Genomic DNA, 21169 nt, shown 5'->3' with positions numbered 1-21169 from the left:
AATGCAAATCTCTGTAATGAATATGTACATGTAACTTCTCTTGTGTGTTTTATTCTCGAAATGATAAATAAAATGATTAAAAAAAAGAATAGCAGTGAGGAACTTCAGGATGAGGAAAGAAAGGAGATGGATTGAGATTTAAGTTTCTAGAAAGCCTAACGCAGCAATCCCTTAGAACTAACTAGTAGAAGTGTAGGCCCTGCGTTGTAAGTCTCAGATGGAGTTTAGATAGCTGAGGTGATTGACTTTAGGCCCTCACAGACAGCCAGCAGAACAAGACAGTAAGGGTAAACCAGCAATAGGTAGTAACCTAGGGAGTAGTTACGGCTGGGTTAGGGAGGGCTTGCTTTCTGTAAACGAGAGGGGCGGCGCTTAGAGCCCCTTCCACAAAACGTAACCCTTAAACTGGCTGTGGAAGTTGGTGTGCTATTGAGGCAGTCTCTGAAAATTGTTCATTAGCCGATGCACATTAACCTCTTCCAGATGTGTAGGTCAATTCTAGCCTCACAAGCTAAATCTAATATCATATCGGACTCCTTTGCAATGCCTGGTCATCATTCAAACTTTTTATTTTATTTATTTAATTGTTTTTTTCTTCATAAGGAGCCTAATACCATACCCGAGTTCGGTTTCTAAGCACGGATCCGGGATTCAAACCTCTGTTGATCAGCATGGTCTTGGTTCCAAGACCAGCACGTTGCCCCTGTGCTATCCTCCTTTCACTTTGACTTAAAGTTCTCCCTCTTCCCCAGAAGGACTGGGTGCAAGCCTCTGTATTGTGACCACGGCAATGGGACTTTGTCTACTATCGTGATCGTGGTTTCTTTGATCCACCTCCACTCAAAACCATTTGCCTACCATGTGTTGCTCAAGTATTACAGAACTTTCAGGGGCTGGTAGAGTTGTATTTCTGATGGTGGTTGTAGAATTTTTATTGCTTTAGGGACTATATAAATGTCCATGATCACTGAGCAGTCGATTGGATTGGGCTATTTGTATAGCGCACAGGGCAGTAAAACCGCATCCATTTGTAGATGATCAGCAACTTGTGATAGTCGAGGAGAAAAAGACTGGAAAATGTCATGAAGTTCTTAGCAAAACAAATGGGGTTTAACTATCTGCGATAGGGGAAAAGAGTTTCAAAAGTGCCTGTTTGGAGTTAAAGCATTACAGAGAGTAATGCCAAGCACCAACTCTTTTCTATTCACACTAGATTTAAATCTGGAGGGAGGGAATAGTCAGCAGGATCTGTTGTACAAAGTTCAAGGATCTGTCTGGAATGTGTCTTTTTGGTCAGTGAAGTAGCAAGGAGTCAAACCATGCAGCCACTTAAAAGCGTTGCATAGTATTTTAATCCTTTTCTGGACTACCAGGCAGTGTAGGATGCAGCGATAGTTGGAGACTCTAGCAAATTTGATAGATTGAACATTTATTTAAGTGGGGCATTTTGGACTATCTGTAGGCATTGAATTAGTTTGTCTTGAAGACCTGTCAACAGTCCATTGGTATAGCCTAGTTTAGCATTAATAAGGGACCCTACTACAGCTGCATGGTCCATCACAGGAAGGAAAGGAAGTTTGCTTTAACTAGTGCAATCTAAAAAAGCAAGTCTTGATAAGAGCCCTTACTTGTAGATCTAGTTCCAAGTCTGTTTGCAAAATAACTCTTAAATTGTTGACGTTATCCGAGTCGAACAAAGGGAACATAAAAATAAGTGGAGAACTGTGTCTTTAAGGAATAGTTAAGCAAATATGTCTGGTCTATCAGCATTATTTCTGTTTTTTGGGGATTATGTTTGCATTAATTTCTTATCATCCAAATCCAGACTTCATTCATACAAATAGTGAGTGCATCCAATATTTTATGTAGATTAGTGATTCTGAGATGCACTTTTGTGTCATCAACATAAGGGTTATAGCAAAGGTGGAATTTCCTGAAAAGGGACACCAGTGGTTCATTATAAATGTTGAGGCATGGGGGAGACAGCAGAGACCCCTGCAGAACTCCACAGGGGATACATGGAGCACTTGAACCAAAAGGGCTGAGCCTTACTCTCTGGGATCTATGAACTAAAAATGATTTCAACTATTCCAGAGCCATATCAGTCACGCCGACCAGGGATTCCACTTGTGGCCTAAGTATCTCATAGTTAACGGTTGCAAGCTGCTGAGAGGTTCAACACAATCAACAAAGATAAGGCACCATCCTCTGCAGTGGTTGAAATGTTATCCCACACTATTAGAAGAGTAGGTTCCATTCCGTGGGTTAAACACACATTGATGTGAATCAAGGAAACCCAAAGACTCCACAAAGTCATTTAGTTGAACGGTAGCTGCCTTCTTCAACAGTTTGAAGATCCATAGAAACCCTGCAATGGGCTGGTAATTGGCCATAGTAGCAAAGCCTAAAGTATTATTTTAAAAGGGGAGAGAACAATAGCTTCTTAAAACCTTTGAGGACCTATAAGTTGCATAAGTGATAAAGTAATCGCATAACAAATGGGGAAGGGTATTTGAGTGTTGTGGGCAATAATAGCAGGTAGGGACTCCTCTTCCTCACAAGTAGGTTTCAGTAATTGATGAAAAGTGGTAGCATAGGGCTAGTTTGATAAGTTCCAGATGGAGACTCGAAGAGAAGGCCATTACCTTTAGGTTATTCCAACCAACTAGACAGTAGGGGCCAATAGTCTCTATATGCTAGCCGATGAAAAAATGGCAAATGCGTGTTCAGTGCCCATTCGGCATGGTCGAAAACCTTGAATACCATAATGACTAACAAAGGGAGCAGGGGTCCCCTGCTCTCCTAGTTAGGCATTATGGGTTCAGGGGTTGCTGGGGTGTCCCCCACTTACATTGAAAGTGGGGGACAGTTGTAATTTCGGTGCGTTCGGCATTTTCAAAATACTAAGCTTTCAGCTTCGCAGTATTGAGCTGCGTTGGTGGTGGCTTCAATATTATAACGTAGAACTCTTTTGTGATTCAGGGATCACGATTTGATAAAGAATGTTTTGCAAGCAAAGTGCAATTGTAATACTTTTGACCCCTCGACTAGGACTTCATTAGAGGGGCCAATAAATACAAGCAAATCCAAGAAAGCCAATATGCTCCGTCTCCCCAAATTACATTGGTCCAGTCGACTTTACCTTATAGTCCTTTTGCAGATGCTAATTCGATTTCCACGAATTATCCCCAAATTGTGGATTTCAATCTGCAGGAAATTGACCATCTGTCCAATCAGGAGGAGGTAAATTATACTTAATATGTACATCCTTCTGAAGGGAAAAAGTACCATTGGCAGCTTTGATTTTGCATTCTCAAATAATCCCTCAATCCAATGTTAACATCCAACTTCAACGAACAAGGGGGCTTAACAGGACATTTCTGATCAGGTAGAGGGTTTTTATATCATTCTGATTGTATCATGGTCTATTTGGTTTGACATGTGTCTTCCGTGAAAGCAGCCCAAAAGCAAAGCGAGCAAAGATGATACCACTACCATAGATAACAACAAGCGTGGATATATTCCACCCGAGTACACCTCTGCGTTATGTTCCTCCGCTACCACTACCTTAACATCCACAATAATCTTGGCAGATTGTTTCCTTTGTTCCCAATTGGGACTAGAGTTTATGCAAATGAATAAAAGTTATTGCAATGCACTACAGCAACACTAACTAAAGAGTTAGAAACTCTTAAAATATTAAATCTTGGAGAGAAGTTTAGTGGGTCTAATGACCCTACTGTATCGTCGCAGGCTATAGTCCTTGACTGGGTGGGGAGAGGGAGGCAGGGTTTCCACTCAGACCAAGTAACCAAGTAAATTGTCACTAATAGCTCAGATCACAAGTCTCTTGCGGGAGAAATCCCAAACAAATGGCAAACTCCCTTAATAGAAAAACAAGCAATCCCAATGTATTTTCTAATTGCCTTATAGAAGTAATAACAAAGCAGTCCCACAGAGTGCGTTCATTTCTCGAAACCATACGTGTGAAAAGACTTCCTATTTTAAACAGTTCAACTTTGCTTAAGTGTAATGCTTGCCCATAAAAGGAAGGAGAAAATAGAACTGGTGAGCGTTCAAACAGTGTCTTTATGACAGGTGTTGAATAAGTTACTCGAAGGAACCTTTGAGAGTAGTGACCAACAAATGTATTAATTGGCTTAGACATGAGGTTGCCTCTCCGTTAAACGAGCAACATAGTTGGTGTAACGGATTATAAATCAGTATAACAGTTTGATTAGGTGGAGTTGCTTATGCCTTGTTGAAGAACTCGCTGTCCTTGATTAAAGAAGTTCTCCTCCGACTGGTTCTTCTATTCAACTTAGAACCAACCATTTGTGAAGCCTATGTTTGACTCTAATTCACTTCCCAATGACAAATTGCAGGCGAATGGTAGGGACCCAAAGATATTTGAGAGTGAGCAGACAGCCAACGTGCCTAATCCAGTCTGACATCCTCCCCCTTTGGATTGCCAATTACCCAGGATTTGACCAGAGATAACCTGCACTGCAAGCCTGTTTTTCTGAAAGGGTTGTCATTGAATGTGTCAGGTATTGAGTCTAAGCTAAAGGAAAAATAATGGCATTTGTTTCTAGACTCCTACGATATTCTGTCCTTTCAATAAATATGGGCTTTATCAATCCCATGTAATCCAGGCAATACCAGTTATGGAATTCCGTCTTCCAAAGGGGGAAAAGGTAGACCAAGAAGTGGTTTGTTAATGAGTTGCTATTGGTTTAAATGCTCCACACTACTGCTCTCGCCGCAACACTACTGTTCCCTCCTCCACTTTGCTGCTCCCTCTTCCACACTACCACTGCCTCTCGCTCCTTTCACTCTCAGCCACTTCCCACTCACTCCCTTCACCAATCTCAGTCTGTACTCTTGCACGCACACTCACTAATCAGTTCCACTTGCTCTAACCAATACCTCACCTTTTTCAAGAATCACCTCCATGCTCCAATCCACCGTCCTCCTTGCTGGCCTCTTGGTCTGCTACCTCCCCAATCAACAACCCACAACTTCCGGTTGCCGCGCTTATGCTCCACCAGTTGGTTAGCTGACCCTGGCATTCTGGCTCTGTATTCCCTACTCGGGGGGGGGGGGGTTACAAGCACTGAAAGTTAGAGTAGGTTAAGCTCACCCCCTTTTTCCATGTGGGGCCGCCATGTTGCAATGATGGCGACCTGTGGTACAAAGTGTCCTAGTTCATGTTGGGGGCCTGCAGTTCAAACAACCTCCAAGGCACGTGGAGTCTGATGAATCGCTTCTCACACCCTTATTAGTCCCTGGTGGTCCAGCCTGGTCGGGTCAGAGCTATGGCTCTACCTGCTGAGGGTGGGGAGTGCAACATGCTTTTATGGGAAAGCTGCATAGGCTTTCTAGGTCCTCATGTACTGGCGCTTTCCCTCTGCATTGAATCTGCACGTCGAGGCAGGGGAGCATTGCACTGCGGCTGGGGAAGCCGCATAGTCGCTCCTTTTATGATGTTTTCTTCTCTAGTTGGCTCTGAAGCGATGCATTGGGTACTGATGGGGCCCTCTCAACTACCTGTCCTAGGACTGGCTCTGACTTCCACCCTGGTAATCATCCCACCCCAGGACGAGAGGGGTTCCTTTCTCTTTGTGACACTTTCAGGTTACTGTCCTTGTCACACAGTGTCGGTGATTGGTTACTCATTTAAGTTAATGTAATCTTTGCAGTTCATACTCTTGCGTCCCGTCCCCGTTCCTCCATACTGTTTAAATGTAGAGGCGCGTGGGGGCACGGCCCAGGGAGCATGCGCTGCCCTGACTCCGCCTCTACACCTCAGTCCCGTTTTCTGCGTCGACTGGAACGGGCTGAATTCACCAGCGCTCATGGGTTTGGCTTCAGCCATGTAGTTCCACGCACTGGTACTTCTTCTCTTTGTCTTTTTTGTCTTATCTATCATTCAGGTACTCGGTCCTCGGGCGTCACGCTCCTCCCCGGCGCATGTCGACTTCTACAGGGTTCAGCAGGTATCCATCCTGCAACAGGCTCTACCCAACTTCAGAACCCCATGCCCTCTGCCTACGTTGCCTTGGCTCAGACCACGGTTGACATTCATGTTCGGCGTGTGACTCGCTGTCCTCGAAGGCGCTGAAGCAGACTAGCCAGGTGGAGGGAGCTCTTCCAGAGGTTGCCTCCAGAGGATTTCAAGAACTTCGTGAAGCATCGAACCAGGCCCAAAGTGGGGCCGATATTTTCCAGTGCACCCCGCAAGGGAGACTCCTTCCCAGGGACTCTCCCACGTGGGAGGGACCGGCCAGGTCCTTCTACCGGCACGTACACCAAGGCTGCTACAGCTACCGGCCTTCAGGTTGAGGGATCCTCTGATCCTCCCGGGCGCAGTGTTGGGGGACCGGAAGGTTCTTTTACCGGGTCTACACCCGAGGGGCACCGCCCTTTTACCAGCACCATTTTTGAGGGGCTATGCCCTAATAACGGCAATAGGTCCGAGGGGCCTAATACCGGAAATAAGTCAGAGGGGTCGCCTAAACGCAGCTTTACCGACCCCTGGGTCGAGGGTGTCACACCTATCGGGCCGAGGCCTGAAGAGCAAGGTATTCCTTGTGATCCACACGCAAAAATCTTGGACGAGGCCGGACCCAGCGGGTCAAGCACCACGTTGCAGGGATGTGGCAGGCAGCTCGACAAAATGGCCACTGCGCCAGAAAGAGGCACCTGTTCAATGCCATTCCAGGAATTCAGCGAAGAACGAGTGTCAAGGTGGGACTGGCCTCAACCAGGTACATGGCCTACAGTCTACCCCTCATTTGTGCAGGGCAACTTTCCTTTGCGTCCATATGGACAGGGTATGCAGCGGCTCCAGCAGCCCCCCAGTACCCTGTCTGCACCCCCTGCCACCTCTTTGGCCAGTGAGGAGATGCTCTTCGAGAAGTTCCTCGGCCTCATGAGGTCTCCTCAGATGGGGGTTGGGTTATCATCAAAGACGCCATCAGGGAAGTCATCCGCGCCATGCTAGCGGCACCACAGACTCCTCCATCGGGCCCCCAGGCCTCAGTGCAGCTGCCTCCTCCGGCTCCACAGCCAACTCTGCAACCTTTGCCGTCTCCTCAGCTTCCGGCTGCGGTCCCTGTACCCCAGCCTCCGGTGCCATCTACTCCTCCTCCTCCATAGAGTCCTCCAGATCCACAGGATACGGACGAGGAGGAGGATCCGGACACACCATCCTCAGCGAGGGCCTTCCACAAACATCTTGCTGGCCTGGCGGAGTACCTGGGCCTCCCCCAACCCGAGGTCGAACAGCCAGCAGAGGGGGTTCTGGCTGAAGTCCTCATGCAACGCTCCTCTGCCAACACAGGGATTCCACTGCAAACCGATGTAGTCTCCCTGGCCAAAAAGGGTTGGCTCAAGCCCCACTCGGCCCAGCCGGTCAATCGACGCCTGGAGCCAAGTACAGGCAGATGGAGGGGGGGATACACTCTTGCTCTCGCCCCATTCTCAGCCACACTCCTCGGTGATCGCTGTGGCATTATTATACTCCAAGCCTCAGTCGTCCTCAGCCTCCTCCTCTGCGGTGCTGCTAGGCAAGGATGAGAAGATCTTGGAGGCGTACGGCAAGAAAATCTACTCCAATGCATCCTTGCACCTTTGTCTTGACAATGCAGACGCCATGCTGGCTGCTGCCAACCAAAGGTTATGGCGGGAAATTGCAGACTTCCTCCCGGAACTCCCCACCCAGTGCCAATCACGTTTAAGGTGGGGCTAGCTGAAGCTAAGCTGGTGGTGCATGGCCTCATGGAATCCACAGTGGCTCATATCGATACCTCAGGCCATGCCATCTGTATTGCCACGGACATGAGAAGAGTAGCCTGGCTCCGGGCAGCGAAATTCAACCCGGATGTCCAGGAGCGCATTCTAGATCTACCGTTGGGAGGGGGGGGGGCTCTTCCACTCCTCTGCGGACGAAGAGCTGCACAAAAAGAAAAACAGCTCACAAACGGCAAAGTCTCTATCCATTCTTACAAAGACCATCCCCAAATAGTACACCCAATCTCAGCAGCGCTCGGAAAAGGGTTGTACATATGGAGGGTTCCGTGGCTTCCAGGAACGCATATCCAGGCAGTCGGGCCGCTTGCCATCTCAGAACTGGTGCAAACAACAAAAAGGGGGGGGTTTGAGTATGGGATTTTTCCAGTCCCCCTCCTCAGCGTCTGCCTCAGAGGGAAAGAAGGCATGACATGCCCCTTCGGGTCCACGTGTCTCCGGTGGGGGACAGGCTTGCTCTCCATGCACATTTCTGGTGCCAGAATTCCGTGGACCCCTGGATCCTCTGTAGTATCCATGGGGTACCGCCTTCCTATCCCAGCCTCTCCTTCCCTCCGCTCCCACAGGTTGGGACAGCAACTCTTTCGGCGGAGATCCGGTCACTCGTAGAGAGCCAGGCGGTGGAGGAAGTTCCAGCCTCCCAGCGAGGTTTTGGCTTTTACTCCAGGATTTTCGCCATTCAGAAGAACCACCAGGCGGGCCTGAGAGTTGTGCTGGACCTTTCAACCCTCAACCTCCCTATCCCTGCAAAAATTCCAGATTGTTACGCCAGCTTTTATAGTGGAGACATTGGACAAGGGAGACTGGATGTGCTCCCTGGACCTCAGGGACGAGTACCTAGATGTCTCGATTTGGCAGCACCATCGGTCCTTCCTACGGTTCAGGGTCATGGGGGACGATTTTCATTACAAAGTCCTTCCATTTGGCCTCAACTCGGCACCCAGGGTCTTTACCAGACTCATGAACGCCATGGCGACCCTCCTCAGAGTGCAGGGCCTCTACATCTACCCATACCTCGACGACTGGCTCCTCAGGGCTACATCTCCGGAAGCGGTTAGCCACTGTTCCCATGCCCTTATGAACACTCTGCACAATCTGGGCTCAACCTCAAGAAGTCACAGCTGCAGCCTACGCAGACTGACATTCCTGGGACTCATTTGGGACATGTGCTCCAAGAAGGTCTTCCCGTCGGAGGACAATCACGGCCATCAAGTGGGCCACCGCCCGCTACCTCAGCAGAGAGGTGACCTCGGCATGGTGGTACCAGCATCTCCTGGGTCTACTGGCAGCGGTCCTATTAGCCATACCGCACACGAGACTGAGAATATGATATGGTATTTAAAACGCGCCTATACACAAGTGTTTCAAGGCGCGATGAGGCAAGGGAGGGGGAACAAAGGGAAGACAGACAACGATCCTGCTAGGCCAGGTGACATTCAGATTGAGCAAGTGCATGGGAAGGGGAAAGGGAAAAGTGCGGGGGGGAAGTGCAGTACAGTGAAAATGAGATGACAAGGATTTAGCTGCACTTCGCAGCCTCATCGAATCGGGAGCGGGGCTCGAAAATCCAAGAATAACATTCCTCCATCTCTCCTACCCGGACCTAACGTGGTGGTCCATGGACTGCAACCTACGGACGGGCAAGCCCTTTTGGCCGCCCTCTCCGCAGGCCACCATCACCAGCCTCCTCGCTCGAGGGTTGGGGAGCCACCCTGGACGGTCTCTAGGTCCACAGCACCTAGACTCGACAGGAACAGGAATACCACATCAATTGGTTGGAGCTGAACGCCATCTGGCTAGCGCTCAGAGCATTCCTACCACTTATCAGGGGCAAGGTTGTCTTCATCCAGACAGACAACTCGACCAGCATGTACTACATCAACAAGCAGGGAGGCACCACATCCCCTCCTCTGTGCAGACTGACGATCAGCATGTGGGAATGGGCCCTGGAAAATGACATTTACCTCTCCGCAGTCCACCTCCCGGGGGAATCCAACCTTAGGCTCAGCAGGCTGGGAGCAGACAATTACGAGTGGCAGCTAAACAACCTCGTGATTCAGGAGATCTTCAACGGTGGGGTCACCCACCACGTGGATCTCTTTGCCACCTAGCACAACAAGAAGTGTCCCCAGTTCGCATTCTGGCAAGGTCAGGGCCCCTGCTCTCTGGGCGACGCATTTCACCTCCAGTGGACCGGCATGAAAGCCTACGCCTTTCCGCCCACTCCTCTGATCCACAGGGTAATTTGCAAGATCAGGGAGTCTCGCCAACTCCTCATCATTCTAATAGCTCCATGGTGGCCGGGCCAGGCCATGGTTTTCGGAGCTACTCAGCCTCTCGGAGGGGCCCCCGATGCACCTTCCGACGGGCCCAGCACATCTTCTGGCGCAGCAGGCGGGCAGAGTCATCCACCCAACGCCAGGGAAATTAGCCCTCACAGCGTGGTACCTGAGCAGGTAACGCTTCGACACCTTAGCCTCTCACAGGCCAATCTGGAGATCATACAAGGCGCCAAGAGCAAAGCCACCAGGGCCCAGTACAAAAGCAAATGGATCAGATTCGGCCACTGGGCAGACTCCAAGGGAATTGACCCCTTGGCTTGCACTTTGGACAATGTGCTCTCCTTTTCAGTGCACCTCGCTCATTCAGGCATACAGGTGGATACCTGCCGCACATACCTTGAAGCTATTGGGGCTTACAAGAACTCGGAGGAAGGCATTTTTTCCTCCTCCAATCCTATTGTCAAAATACATCTGACGGGTCTCGCTAGGCTCTACCCGCCGTCAAGAGACCGCACCCGGTGTAGGACCTCAACATAGTCTTGGGCGCACTGGCACACAAACCATTCGAGCCAATGGCGTCCGTGGACATCAGGCTGGTCACCATCAAGACGGCCTTACTAGTCGGCCTTACCTCGGCTTGTAGAGTCCGCGTGATCCAGGCGCTGGACGCCTCTGAGCCATATACCACCTTTCACAAGGACAAGGTAGTGATGCGGACTCACCCGGCATTTCTGCCCAAGGTTCCGTCTGCTTTCCACCTTAATGAGGAAATAGTCCTTTCTACGTTTTTTCCCGATCATAAAGACTAAGCACAAAGACTGCTGCACTGCCTGCATGTCCGGCGTGCTCTGAAATTCTACTTGGACAGCACCAAGGGCTTCCGCAAGTCGGACGCCCTGTTTGTCACTTTTGAAGGCTCAAGACCAGGCTATCAGGCCTCCATATCCCGCTGGATGGTCTCTGCCATCAAAGAAGCGTACAAGGGCCAGCACAAGCCGCTTCCAGTCAACATGCATGCCCACGCAGTCGGGGCCAACGAAACGGCCATCGCATTCCAGCGCCATGTCCCTTGGCAAGTCATAAGCAGGGCGGCCCCTTGGGCCTCTTCCTGCAAGCATTACTGTTTGGATGCCGGCTCTAGATCTGATGCGGCTTTCGGACAGGTGGTTCTCAGGAACCTATTTGCTTAAGGAGGGGTCTCCTCTCCATCCTGGCGCAACAATCATTTGTAATCGCCTATACACTTTGGGGGAAAGGGGTCGGGGTGCAAGAGTAATTATAATTTACTCACCGTAGTGACTAACATACTCTTAGTCCATAGTCCCCTTTCCTCCATACGTCCCACCAACCTCCCCCCTAATAATACTGGTGTCATTAGGCAATGTTAAATCTATTCTTTACGTGTCAATGGGTACTGAGGTGTGGCGCCGGAGGGCGGAGTCAGAGCATCGCATGCTCCCTAGGCCTCACGTCTAAATTTAAAGTGGAAGAAGGTTTTTTCTGGTGACAAAGGTTCCGTCTCCCGCCCATACAGTATGGAGGAAAAGGGACTATGGACTAAGAGTACGTTAGTCACTACGGTTAGTAACTTATAATTTATTTCCTATTGGAAGTAAGTGTTAATGCAGCCCCTTGTGATTAGATTGTTTCTGTTCATTTTGTGGGATAAAGTGGGATGTAGTCCGACCCTAGTACAGTGATTTTAATTTTTATCTACAGTTTTTTTGGCCTTCTGTCCCATTACCTATACTGTTAACCTCTTTCTAGGATTATGTAGGCCTTGAATACCTCTATGTTGAGTCTTGTGGGGTGAGGTGGATTCAATGTTTAACCCATTGCCAATACTGTTTTCTTATTTACTAGCTCTGTTGGTGTTTTTCAAAGTCTTTATTTAAAAGTGGTTCAACCACAATACAATACCAAATAAGTGAATACACATTATTACAGTATATTATGCGTCTTGTATTTTATTGTATTCTCCTTCTGAGAACAAATCCTCGGTTCAGAAAGCAATGTAGCGCTTTATGCAGTAATAAGGGAAACTACAGGGTGGGGGAGTTAGCGAAAGGGGGCTAGCATAGGAGCAGGGACTGAGCAAGGGTAAGGCATGACATTCCATAGACACAGGTAACATTGTGCTAGCACCAGGTAAAAGGAGGAGCAACCGGGGTCTTAACATGGAAGAGCTTACAGTAGCAGAAGGCGGGTGGAGTTTGGGCAACACAGCAGGGGGGCTATTCGGGAGGGGGTGAATGCTCGCACCAGCTGCGGGTGGAGCGCGGGCAAGGTGCCAATATTGGGGGCGAGCAGGGGTGTGAAGTCCTAGATGTTGTGTTGTGAAGGAGCAAGTCCTTTAAGAGGAAGGTCTTGAGCTCCTTCCTGAATTGCAGAAGGATGTGGACAAGCATGATGTTGAGTAGGTTAAGAATCTGGGGCTGTATACGAAGAAGGCCGGTCTTCTGGTCTGTTCCTTCCTACAGCAGCATTGTTATAGTCTGCTCAGATCTTGGCTTCTGGTGAAGAGCTGGCCACCAGAGACCCTGAGCTTCACAGCGAGGTAGCTGGGAGACTTCAGGACGAGTGCATTGTAGATGCAGCAGGATTTGAATGTAATGCATGCATGCAGTGGGAGCCAGTGCAATTTATGAGGGCTGGTGTGATGTGCTTGAATTTGAGCTGTGGCGCCGCAAGTAGGACACTCTGAGGAGGTAGGGTGGTCTTCGGGAGGCCTTCCAGAAGAGCCTTGCCGCCATCCAGGTGGGAGAGGACGAATGCTTGGATGGTGGATCTGAATTTACTTGCTGGGAGGAAGGACTTAATTTTCTTCAGGAGGGATAGCTGGTACCATACTGTTTATATATTTTTAGCGGTGTATCTTGAACAGAACTTGTTTGTCGATGTAGAACCCAAGGGACTTGGCGCAGGTGGTCAGCTGGGGCGTGAAGTCCTTGACAATCATGGCAGAGAGCCATGTCTGGATGTCTGTATGTTACGTGTTGTTGGTGAGTAGTAGGAATTAGGTATTGGAGATTTGGGTAAGCACAACAGCTGATTAGTCAGAGGCAAACCTTGAGCATGCGGATGTCTTCGATGAAGTAGATTTTGGTTTAGGGCTGATTGTCATCGGAATATTGGTCGATGTGGATGTTGTGCGGGTCCGGGAGACTACAAAGGGGTTCCATGTATAGGTTGAACATCATGGGTGAGAGGATTTATCCTTATGGCTCTCCAAAGGTGATGGGTAATTTAAGTTATCTGGAGGCATCAATCTGGATGATCTGATGGCAGTTGGTGAGGTAGGACATTGAAGGACGGTCTTGCTGATCGCCATGCATGGATGTAGGATTTCAATGGGAACTAGGTGATATACTGTGTCGAACGCATCCGAGAGGTCGAGGCGAAATAAGAAACAGGATGTCCGCCATTAAGGATGTTGATGGCATTGTTGATCGCTTGGACCGTTGTCTCGTTGCTGCTTCTGGTGTCTGAATCAGGATTGGTAGGACTGTAGGTGGTGTTGGTGGAGCTAAATAGCTACTGCTTTCTCTAGGCTTTTACCTTGGAAAGAAAGATTGGGGATGGTAGTTTCTAAGGGTATCAGGGTCCAACTTGTGTTCTCTGAGGAGTACAAGGATTTGTCTAGCCTTAAGGGTTGAAGGGAAGGTGACTTGATTGAGGGAGCTGTTGATGATCATCAGGAAGGGCTGGAGTGCTTCTGTCGGCAGGGACTTCAGGATGGTACTCGGAGGATGTTGTCCGCATACAATGTGGCCTTAAGGGGAAGTTTGGGTAACAGTCGGGTCTTTCATGGTGATTGTTTTGAATGCCTTCCAGTGTGTAGCGACTTCATGTGATGGGACTTGTATGTCCGCTGTGGTACAGGCGTCTGTGTGCTGGTGCATCTTGCTGATTTTATTAAGAAGGTGCTGCTTATGGTGGCTTTTTTTGATGGAGTTTGGTATGGTTGGGATATACTCGTAGAGGGTTATTGCAATGCTTGACGGCCTGGAAGAGTGCTCTGCTTTCATTGTCTGCTCCGGCTTGGATCTTCTGTTGAGAGCTTTGAGAAGTCTGTCACAGTCCAGGTTCGTTTGTGGATGTTTGGCCCAGGTAACGTATAGGTTTTTAAAGTATTCTGTGAGGGCTTAGGCTGGGAAGTTCTTAAATGATCAGAAGTCAAGTTGGTTGTGAAAGCTTGACTGAGGTGGTGTGCAGAATATTGATGGAGATTGCTAGCTGGTCCAACCAGAGTGGATATTTCTATCAGAGTTGGCAGTGTGTGGCTGAGGAGGTTGAGGATGTTGCCTTTCTTGTATGTTGGATCTCTTGTGTGAGGTTGAGGGTGTCAAGAAGGCAGTGTAGGGCGTTCCCCATAGTTCTGGTTGCCAGTGAGGTTGGAGCGGCTGAGGAAGATGTTGGCGTGTGTGAGAGATGGTGGTGATTAGGTGGGTGAAGTCTTCAATGAAGTAGGTGCTGTGTTTCAGTGGTCTGTAGAAAAGGTGGAAAGTGACTGTTCATCAGGGAGAGTGGCAAGTGGCAAAAGAGGGATTAGAAGACGCGGTCAGTGGCGATGCCTCCGCCATGGTGAGGATGACTAATATTTGGGTGTAGATAGGCGTCTTCCAAGTCTCTGACGAAGGTGTTGAGTTCTGCGACATCTGCAGTACGATTGATTGCTGAGCAAATGTTGGCGAGCATATGTTTCCGTGTTGTGGTGGGTGATGGAGTACTGATAGATTTACGGGGTATGTGGGTGAGGTTACTGCAGTAACCATAATGATGGTGGACTGTGTGGTTGCCGTCATCCAGAGATGGTTGGGGCGGCTCTGGGAGAGAAAGCGGTGATGCACATTAGGTGCTTATCTGTGATTTTGCAGCCATGGTTCATCTTGTCCAAACTGTTCCAAACAGTGTTCCTTATCTGCCCTTTTCCAAGGACGCCTGGGACAAGGGTTGAAGTGTAATGTGGGGGGTGGTGTTAGGTGCTGTGAGTTGGGAGGAGCAAGGTCTGTGACTTGCTTCCTCTTTCTACGGCTGCGCTTGCACTTGCACCGGCTAACTAACTGGAAAGGAAAAAAGATGGACGGCAGCTTAAGTAGGGAAATAAAGTAATGGGTTTAAGAAAAAGAGCACCATGAAAGAGGCACCAAAAGATTATCAGTGATTAGAAAGTGGGTAGGGCAGAGGTCACGTGACTTAGATCGACCAACTCAGTAACTGCAAATTAAGAGTCTGGAAGGTAGCTTAAGCATGAAAATAAAGAAATTGGGTTAGAAAAAGGGTGGCAAAAAGAGGCCCCAAAAGATAAGTTTAATAATAAGCGTATATACAGTGTCAAAGTAAGCACTAGAGCTTAGCCAGCTCATTGTGACCAACATCATTTATTTTTTGTTGTTGCAGAAGGTGGAAGAAGCTTCTGAAAGAATGGTATCTGGCTTGGGTCCAGATGGCGAGGTAAGAAAGTTGAATAATTTAAAATAATCTGTTGACATTGTAAGTCATACTGTATATATTTTTATGTTCAGAACAGAGTTACGTGTATAACTTGAGTAGAATCTGAAAATTATCAAAAATTCGGAACTTAAAAAATTATGGTGTTCAAGCTAACTGTCTTTTGGAGCTATAGATGAGAGTTAGAGTTCACACTGTCTCTTAATGGGACTTTGAGAACATTTTTACCATAAATCAATAACTTTGCAATCCTACGATAAAATTGGGCACCAAAATAAAGACTGTTTCGTGAAGTCCCCTCCAGGGGTAAGTTGTGTTAGGAAGGGGGTTGGAATTTCCAATTCAAATCCCCAGAGGGAATTTAAGCTCTTGTCAGTAACAAAACCTGCTTGGTGGATTTACCCCAAACGTGCATGAGAAGATGGCATCAGTCCCGTTTGCATGACTTTCTTGGTTTGGCAAAAAAACACTCAGCCCTTTAAACTCTGAATAGCAGGCCAAAACTTGGATTTTGACTTTTGCATCTGCAAAAGGCCATAGACACAAATTGAAATCTGAATCCAGAAATGTTATTGGCTGATGCGGGACTGGACAATTTTGCTGGCTTCTTTTGTTCAGGTGCCATCTTAAACAGCTGTGCCTCTTCTACAAGAAGTGTGAAATGGAACATACAGTAGCCACAAGAGGCATTTCCTTGCTCTTGGGAGGGTAAGGGTAGGTCCAAAAGAGATGAATATGCCCCTTTTTAGTTTATAAAATATTTTGCCACAAGCTTGAAAATCTGGTGCCCAGTCCCCTGAACTATGCAAATATATATATATATACATGTTTTGACAAGTTTAGACTGATTTTGGACCTTCAGATAAGGCAATTTTATGAGTCCCCCATCCCATTAACAGAAGAACATGACATTTTCCATAACACTTTGCAAAATTGAATAATTTGGGAAACATGTTGTGAAGTTCTGCCAGCGGGGTGTATAAGCCAAAGTTGTACATGGTATCTGAAGAGAATCGTTTCCATTTTAACTTTGTCCCCAGTGACAAAATCCCACGTTGGTGGCTGGGTGTTGACTGGGGTGGCTGTGGGGGTTGGGTGCCACCAACACTTCCATGATGTAGGTGCCGGGTACGGTACAAAGAAAAACCACAGGCTCCCCACTCCATCAGCCTCAAGGGAACATCCAAGGTCATAGCCCAAAGTGACTCATCTTTCAGTCCCAACCCCGCTACAACATATCAAGACCCCAAAGTCCTAATTGGAACACATACTAGGGAACTTGGTGGGAGAAGTAAGAATGTCCCTCCAAGCACTTGGGCCCAGGGAAAAGGTAAATAGAGCCCTATATATGTTAGAGCATGTGAGAAAGGTTGGCATGACATCTACCTATTTGGAACCTCTGTGTGGCATTATAGAGCCCCCCCCCAATCCTTCCCACAAACTCCCATGATATAGACAAGGATATTGGCCCTAGAAGTGCGCCAGAATATACAACTGATTCTGCTATACCAAAGCCCATGGAAGTACCTGATAATTTACCAACCTCGTAGACTGACACTGGTTTTGCTTGTGACCTCTGCCCCTAGCCTTCATTTGACCTTGGAGCACTGCAAACTCAATAACCCAAACAGTACTTGTTTTGACGATAGACAGACTGGGTTTAATAGGATTCATTTTGCTGCGGCTCTATACAGGAGTTTTCAAGCTGCCGTGCATGAAAGGGAGTATGGACAGTAGCATGGCAGACAGATGCAGAAGCAGCATGTTTGTGAAGGCAAGATTGTGACCCCCTCCCCCCTGCTTTTAAACCTCAGGTTGTGGTACTGCATTGCTTGGCACTCAGACGGTAACCTCCTGTGGGGCTTTATAGTCCAAAGTGCATTACAGCAATTAGTGAACAAAAAGTGTGCATGTCTTCCCCTACCTGGACGACTGGTTTGGTTGAGCTCACGCGCCACATCTGTAATGCACATACAGCCTGTTTCACAGTATGGGCTTCTCCCAGAACTTCAAAAAGTCCCATGTTTTGCTGTGTCTTCACCTGGGCAGGGCTTTCCCTCCTGAGGATCAATTGACCAACGTCTTCCAGATGGTTCATATATTGCACTCAAAGAAGATGCTTCTGGCCTAGGCTTTTTTGTGCCTAATAGGTTTCCTAGCTTTTTGCATTTTGGTGGTGCCAGAGGCCTGGCTACATAAGCTTGCTTTAGTGGCTGCTCTGTTGTCGGTAGTCTCAATTTCAGGGCAACTTGCCAGACCTGTTGAGAGTCTCAGACTGCATGTTGTGGTGTCTTGCATAGTGGTCCCTGAGAGATAATCTTCTAAGAGTATCATTGTTCTGGCAGCTTTGACCCTAATTGACAAGCGTTATTAATGAGTCCTTGAAGGGTTGGGTCACTCAACCTTTTAGAGCTTAGTCAGCAGTGTTTGGTCTCCAATGGAAGCCAGAGAATGCATCAGTTTGCTCGAGCTATAGGCAATCCAGCTGACGCTGGTAGCCTTCATCCCCTCAGTGCAGGGAAATGCATGCTGGTCCTAACTGACAATAGGTGGTCATGTATTACCTCAACAAGAAAGGTGGTGTGGGATCTTTGCCTCTGTGTAGAGAAGCAATGTGACTGATTCTGGGCTATGGAGAATGGTGTGCCACTGACAGAAGCACATGTAACTGGGACACAGAACATTGTAGTGGATGTCTTGAGCAAACCGACATTGTCCTCCCACGAGTGGGAGCTCTGCTAGGAAGTTTTGGAAGTGTTCTTATCCTTGAGGTGAACTCCTCAGGTGGACCTCTTCGCCCCAGTGTCAACAGGAAGTCCAAATTGTTCTGCACCAGGAAACTCCCTAGGCAGGGAACTCTTGTGGGTGTGCTGGGGGAGGGGTTTGGGTGCGGGTTACACACCACGAAGGTCGAGCGGCACTTCAATCTTCTCTATGCAGTCCCACTGATCCCTGTTATTGCTGCTTTTCAGGAGTCTACACCTCTTTAGATCCACTTTGATTTTGATCACTCCAAACTGGGCCTAGAGGACATAGCCTGAAGCTTATGGACATCTCCATCTGCCCTCAATAGCGCCTCCCCTTTGAGGGTGGACTTACTTTCCGAGTCGGAGTGAAGGGTTCTCCGCCCGAACCTCAACAGCCTGAACTTTCATGCTTGTCTGCTGAGATGCTAAGCTACAAGGAGTAGAATTTGTCAGACAACGTCCTCGATACAGTCCTTTGAGCTAGGAAGCCAGCCACACACTCTAAATGCCTGCAGGTGACATACATTCTCGACTTGGTGTTGGCAGATGTGTCTCGCCCATTCTACCTGTCCTGCCACTTCTGTTTTGGATTTTCTGCTTTATTTGGCTGTGGCGGGCCTACAGATTGGCATTGTGATGGGGTACTTAGCTGCCATATCTGTCTTTAAAAAATGAAAACTTTCTTCACAATCCCCACTGTTATGCAGTTTTTCTGGGGATTGTGGAAGCACTTTTCTCACACCAGTTTATTATTCCTGCATGGGACTTGAATTTAGTTTTGACTTTACTGATAGGTGCTCGGTTTGTGCCCCAGAATTAATGTTCATTGAGATGCTCCTTATTTTTTTTACATTGCGCTCATACACAAGTGTTTCAGAGCGTGACCAAGCAAATGGAGGGGAGCAGCGGAGTACAAAAATAGCAATGTTACTCGGACCAGTGACCTTAAGAACGCGTAAGTGCATGGAAAAGGGAAAGTGGGTACGTGCGTGGAAGGGGGAGAAGTGGAAAGTGTGGAACAGAGGAGAGAAAAGAATAAATAAGTGAAATAAATAAATAAATTCAGTGAAAAGGGTAGTGCAGCCAGCAAGTGGCAAGTGCATAATTCGTCCTATTTGCATAGAAATGCATAGAGCTAAGCATTTAAGGGGTTAAGGGGATATTCCTGGTAGCCATCATTTCCGCGAGATGGGTGAGCTCCAGGCATTGTCTTTTAATCCTCCCTACTTGGTTTTCTTCAAAGATAAGGCGATGTTGAGAATGAGGCAGTACACCCCCCCCACCCAAATGGTCGTCTTGGATATCTATATCCCTCAAAAGATTTATCTTCTTGCTATGTTTTTACCTCTGCCTTACCAATCCAAGGCTGAGGATAGATTCCATCGGCTGGACGCAGTGCGGGCCATCATCTACTACACGCTTGGACGGACGGCAGGGAATATGACCAGCTTTTTGTGGGTTATGCTGTTGCCCATGCTGGCATGGCTGTGACTGAACAGACTGTCGCGGTGGATCATTCTCTGAATTGCAGAATGCTACCTTCAAATGGATTGTGTCCTCCCACGTACTCTTCATCCTTGATATTCGATATCCTGCTTCAGCTGCTTCGGATTATTTTTTTCGGCTGCAACCGCTGTGTCGATGCAGTCGACTCAATGTCACTCGAGAGCCTCCGTCTCGAGGATGTCATCGAAGGCATATACAGCACGTGCATTTGGCTTCAGTTCTGTTTTTCCGCTGCTAATGCGATCACTTCGAGAAATACAGCGCGCTTCATTACTTCATCACGAGTAGGTCTTCTTTGTCGACACAGACTACCCCGAAGACCGGGTTCAAGAAGTGTTGAGATTGTGACTCGAAAATGTTGTTTACCAGTCCACATCGTATGTCTATGGTGTCTCTTGGTGCAGCATAAGACCTCTGCCTGCTCCAAGTACCAGTAGATGACCGGAAAGGCCCTGAATGAGTGAAAGGGGAAATTGGTGGTATGCCGAAAGACCAAAAAAAATCACTTTCTACTCTGAACAAAAAAAATCTTCGTCTGACGAGTCAAGAGGCAACTCTCCTCGGAGGAAGAAAGTTAAAAGATAGAGGAGTGGCTCCCACCACACCTCATTGTTGTTGAGGATGTCCAAGAAGGGGCACCATAGCTCGTCGTCTTCGACTTCGTCAGACACCTCCTCTGAGATAACCCTCATACAACAATCCACCCCTTGGTCTCGATTTTGGCACACCAAATGTGCCTGAAAGTTGCATTTCTGAGGCATCAAGGTTGAAAGACCTTTATGATAACTTACAGATGGCCAGTGGGGTAGACAACTCACCTGAGCTAGAATTTTGAAGGCCAGAGGCTGGGGAACACACTAATGCATCGTATAGACGGCTAATGCCCAAGGTGGTAGAATATGGGGTGGAGCAGACCTCCGTTACCATTTGAGCAGGATGATCTTACGGACATCCTGGATAAGGGTCTGCAGTTGGAGCCTATACTGCCGTTCCATAATGCTCTCCAAAAAAGTGTGGCTGCAAACTGGGAGACGCCAGAATCTAATCTGGCTGTGAAAAAAATCTGACCAAAAATACTGCCCTTCTACTACTACTACTACTACTACTACTTGGCTAAACACCCCACTCCAGAGAGTCTGGTGGTGCAGGCAGGTACTGCTACTTCCAAGCAGGCAGTTTACCCTACCATCCCTCCAGATAGGGACGACAAAAGAGTAGATGGACGGGCAAGGAAAGTATTTTCTGCAGAGAGTATGGTGCTCAAATCCGGCAACCCCATATGTGCCCTTACAAAATTATCATTCACTCTATGGGACTGCATTTTCATGGCGGCAGAGAACATTCCCGAGGGGGAAGAAAGAGATGGTTTTG

At 47.9% G+C, this 21169-nt stretch overlaps 1 protein-coding gene across 2 annotated transcripts in view; it reads left to right on the top strand.

Moving 5' to 3' along the window:
- Positions 1-21169, top strand: part of SMARCA2 (SWI/SNF related BAF chromatin remodeling complex subunit ATPase 2) — a 3136185-nt gene that overhangs the window by 763250 nt on the left and 2351766 nt on the right. For both annotated transcript variants that reach the window (XM_069625745.1, XM_069625746.1), the window contains exon 11: positions 15495-15548. In XM_069625745.1, the coding sequence (XP_069481846.1) occupies positions 15495-15548 (54 nt within the window). The remainder of the gene's footprint in view (positions 1-15494; positions 15549-21169) is intronic.

Source organism: Ambystoma mexicanum, chromosome 6p (genome assembly GCF_040938575.1).
Source record: "Ambystoma mexicanum isolate Mex_15411 chromosome 6p, UKY_AmexF1_1, whole genome shotgun sequence".
NCBI lineage: Eukaryota > Metazoa > Chordata > Amphibia > Caudata > Ambystomatidae > Ambystoma > Ambystoma mexicanum.
The sequence above is the reverse complement of the archived record's forward strand: the minus strand, read 5'-3'. Positions and strand labels throughout refer to the sequence as shown.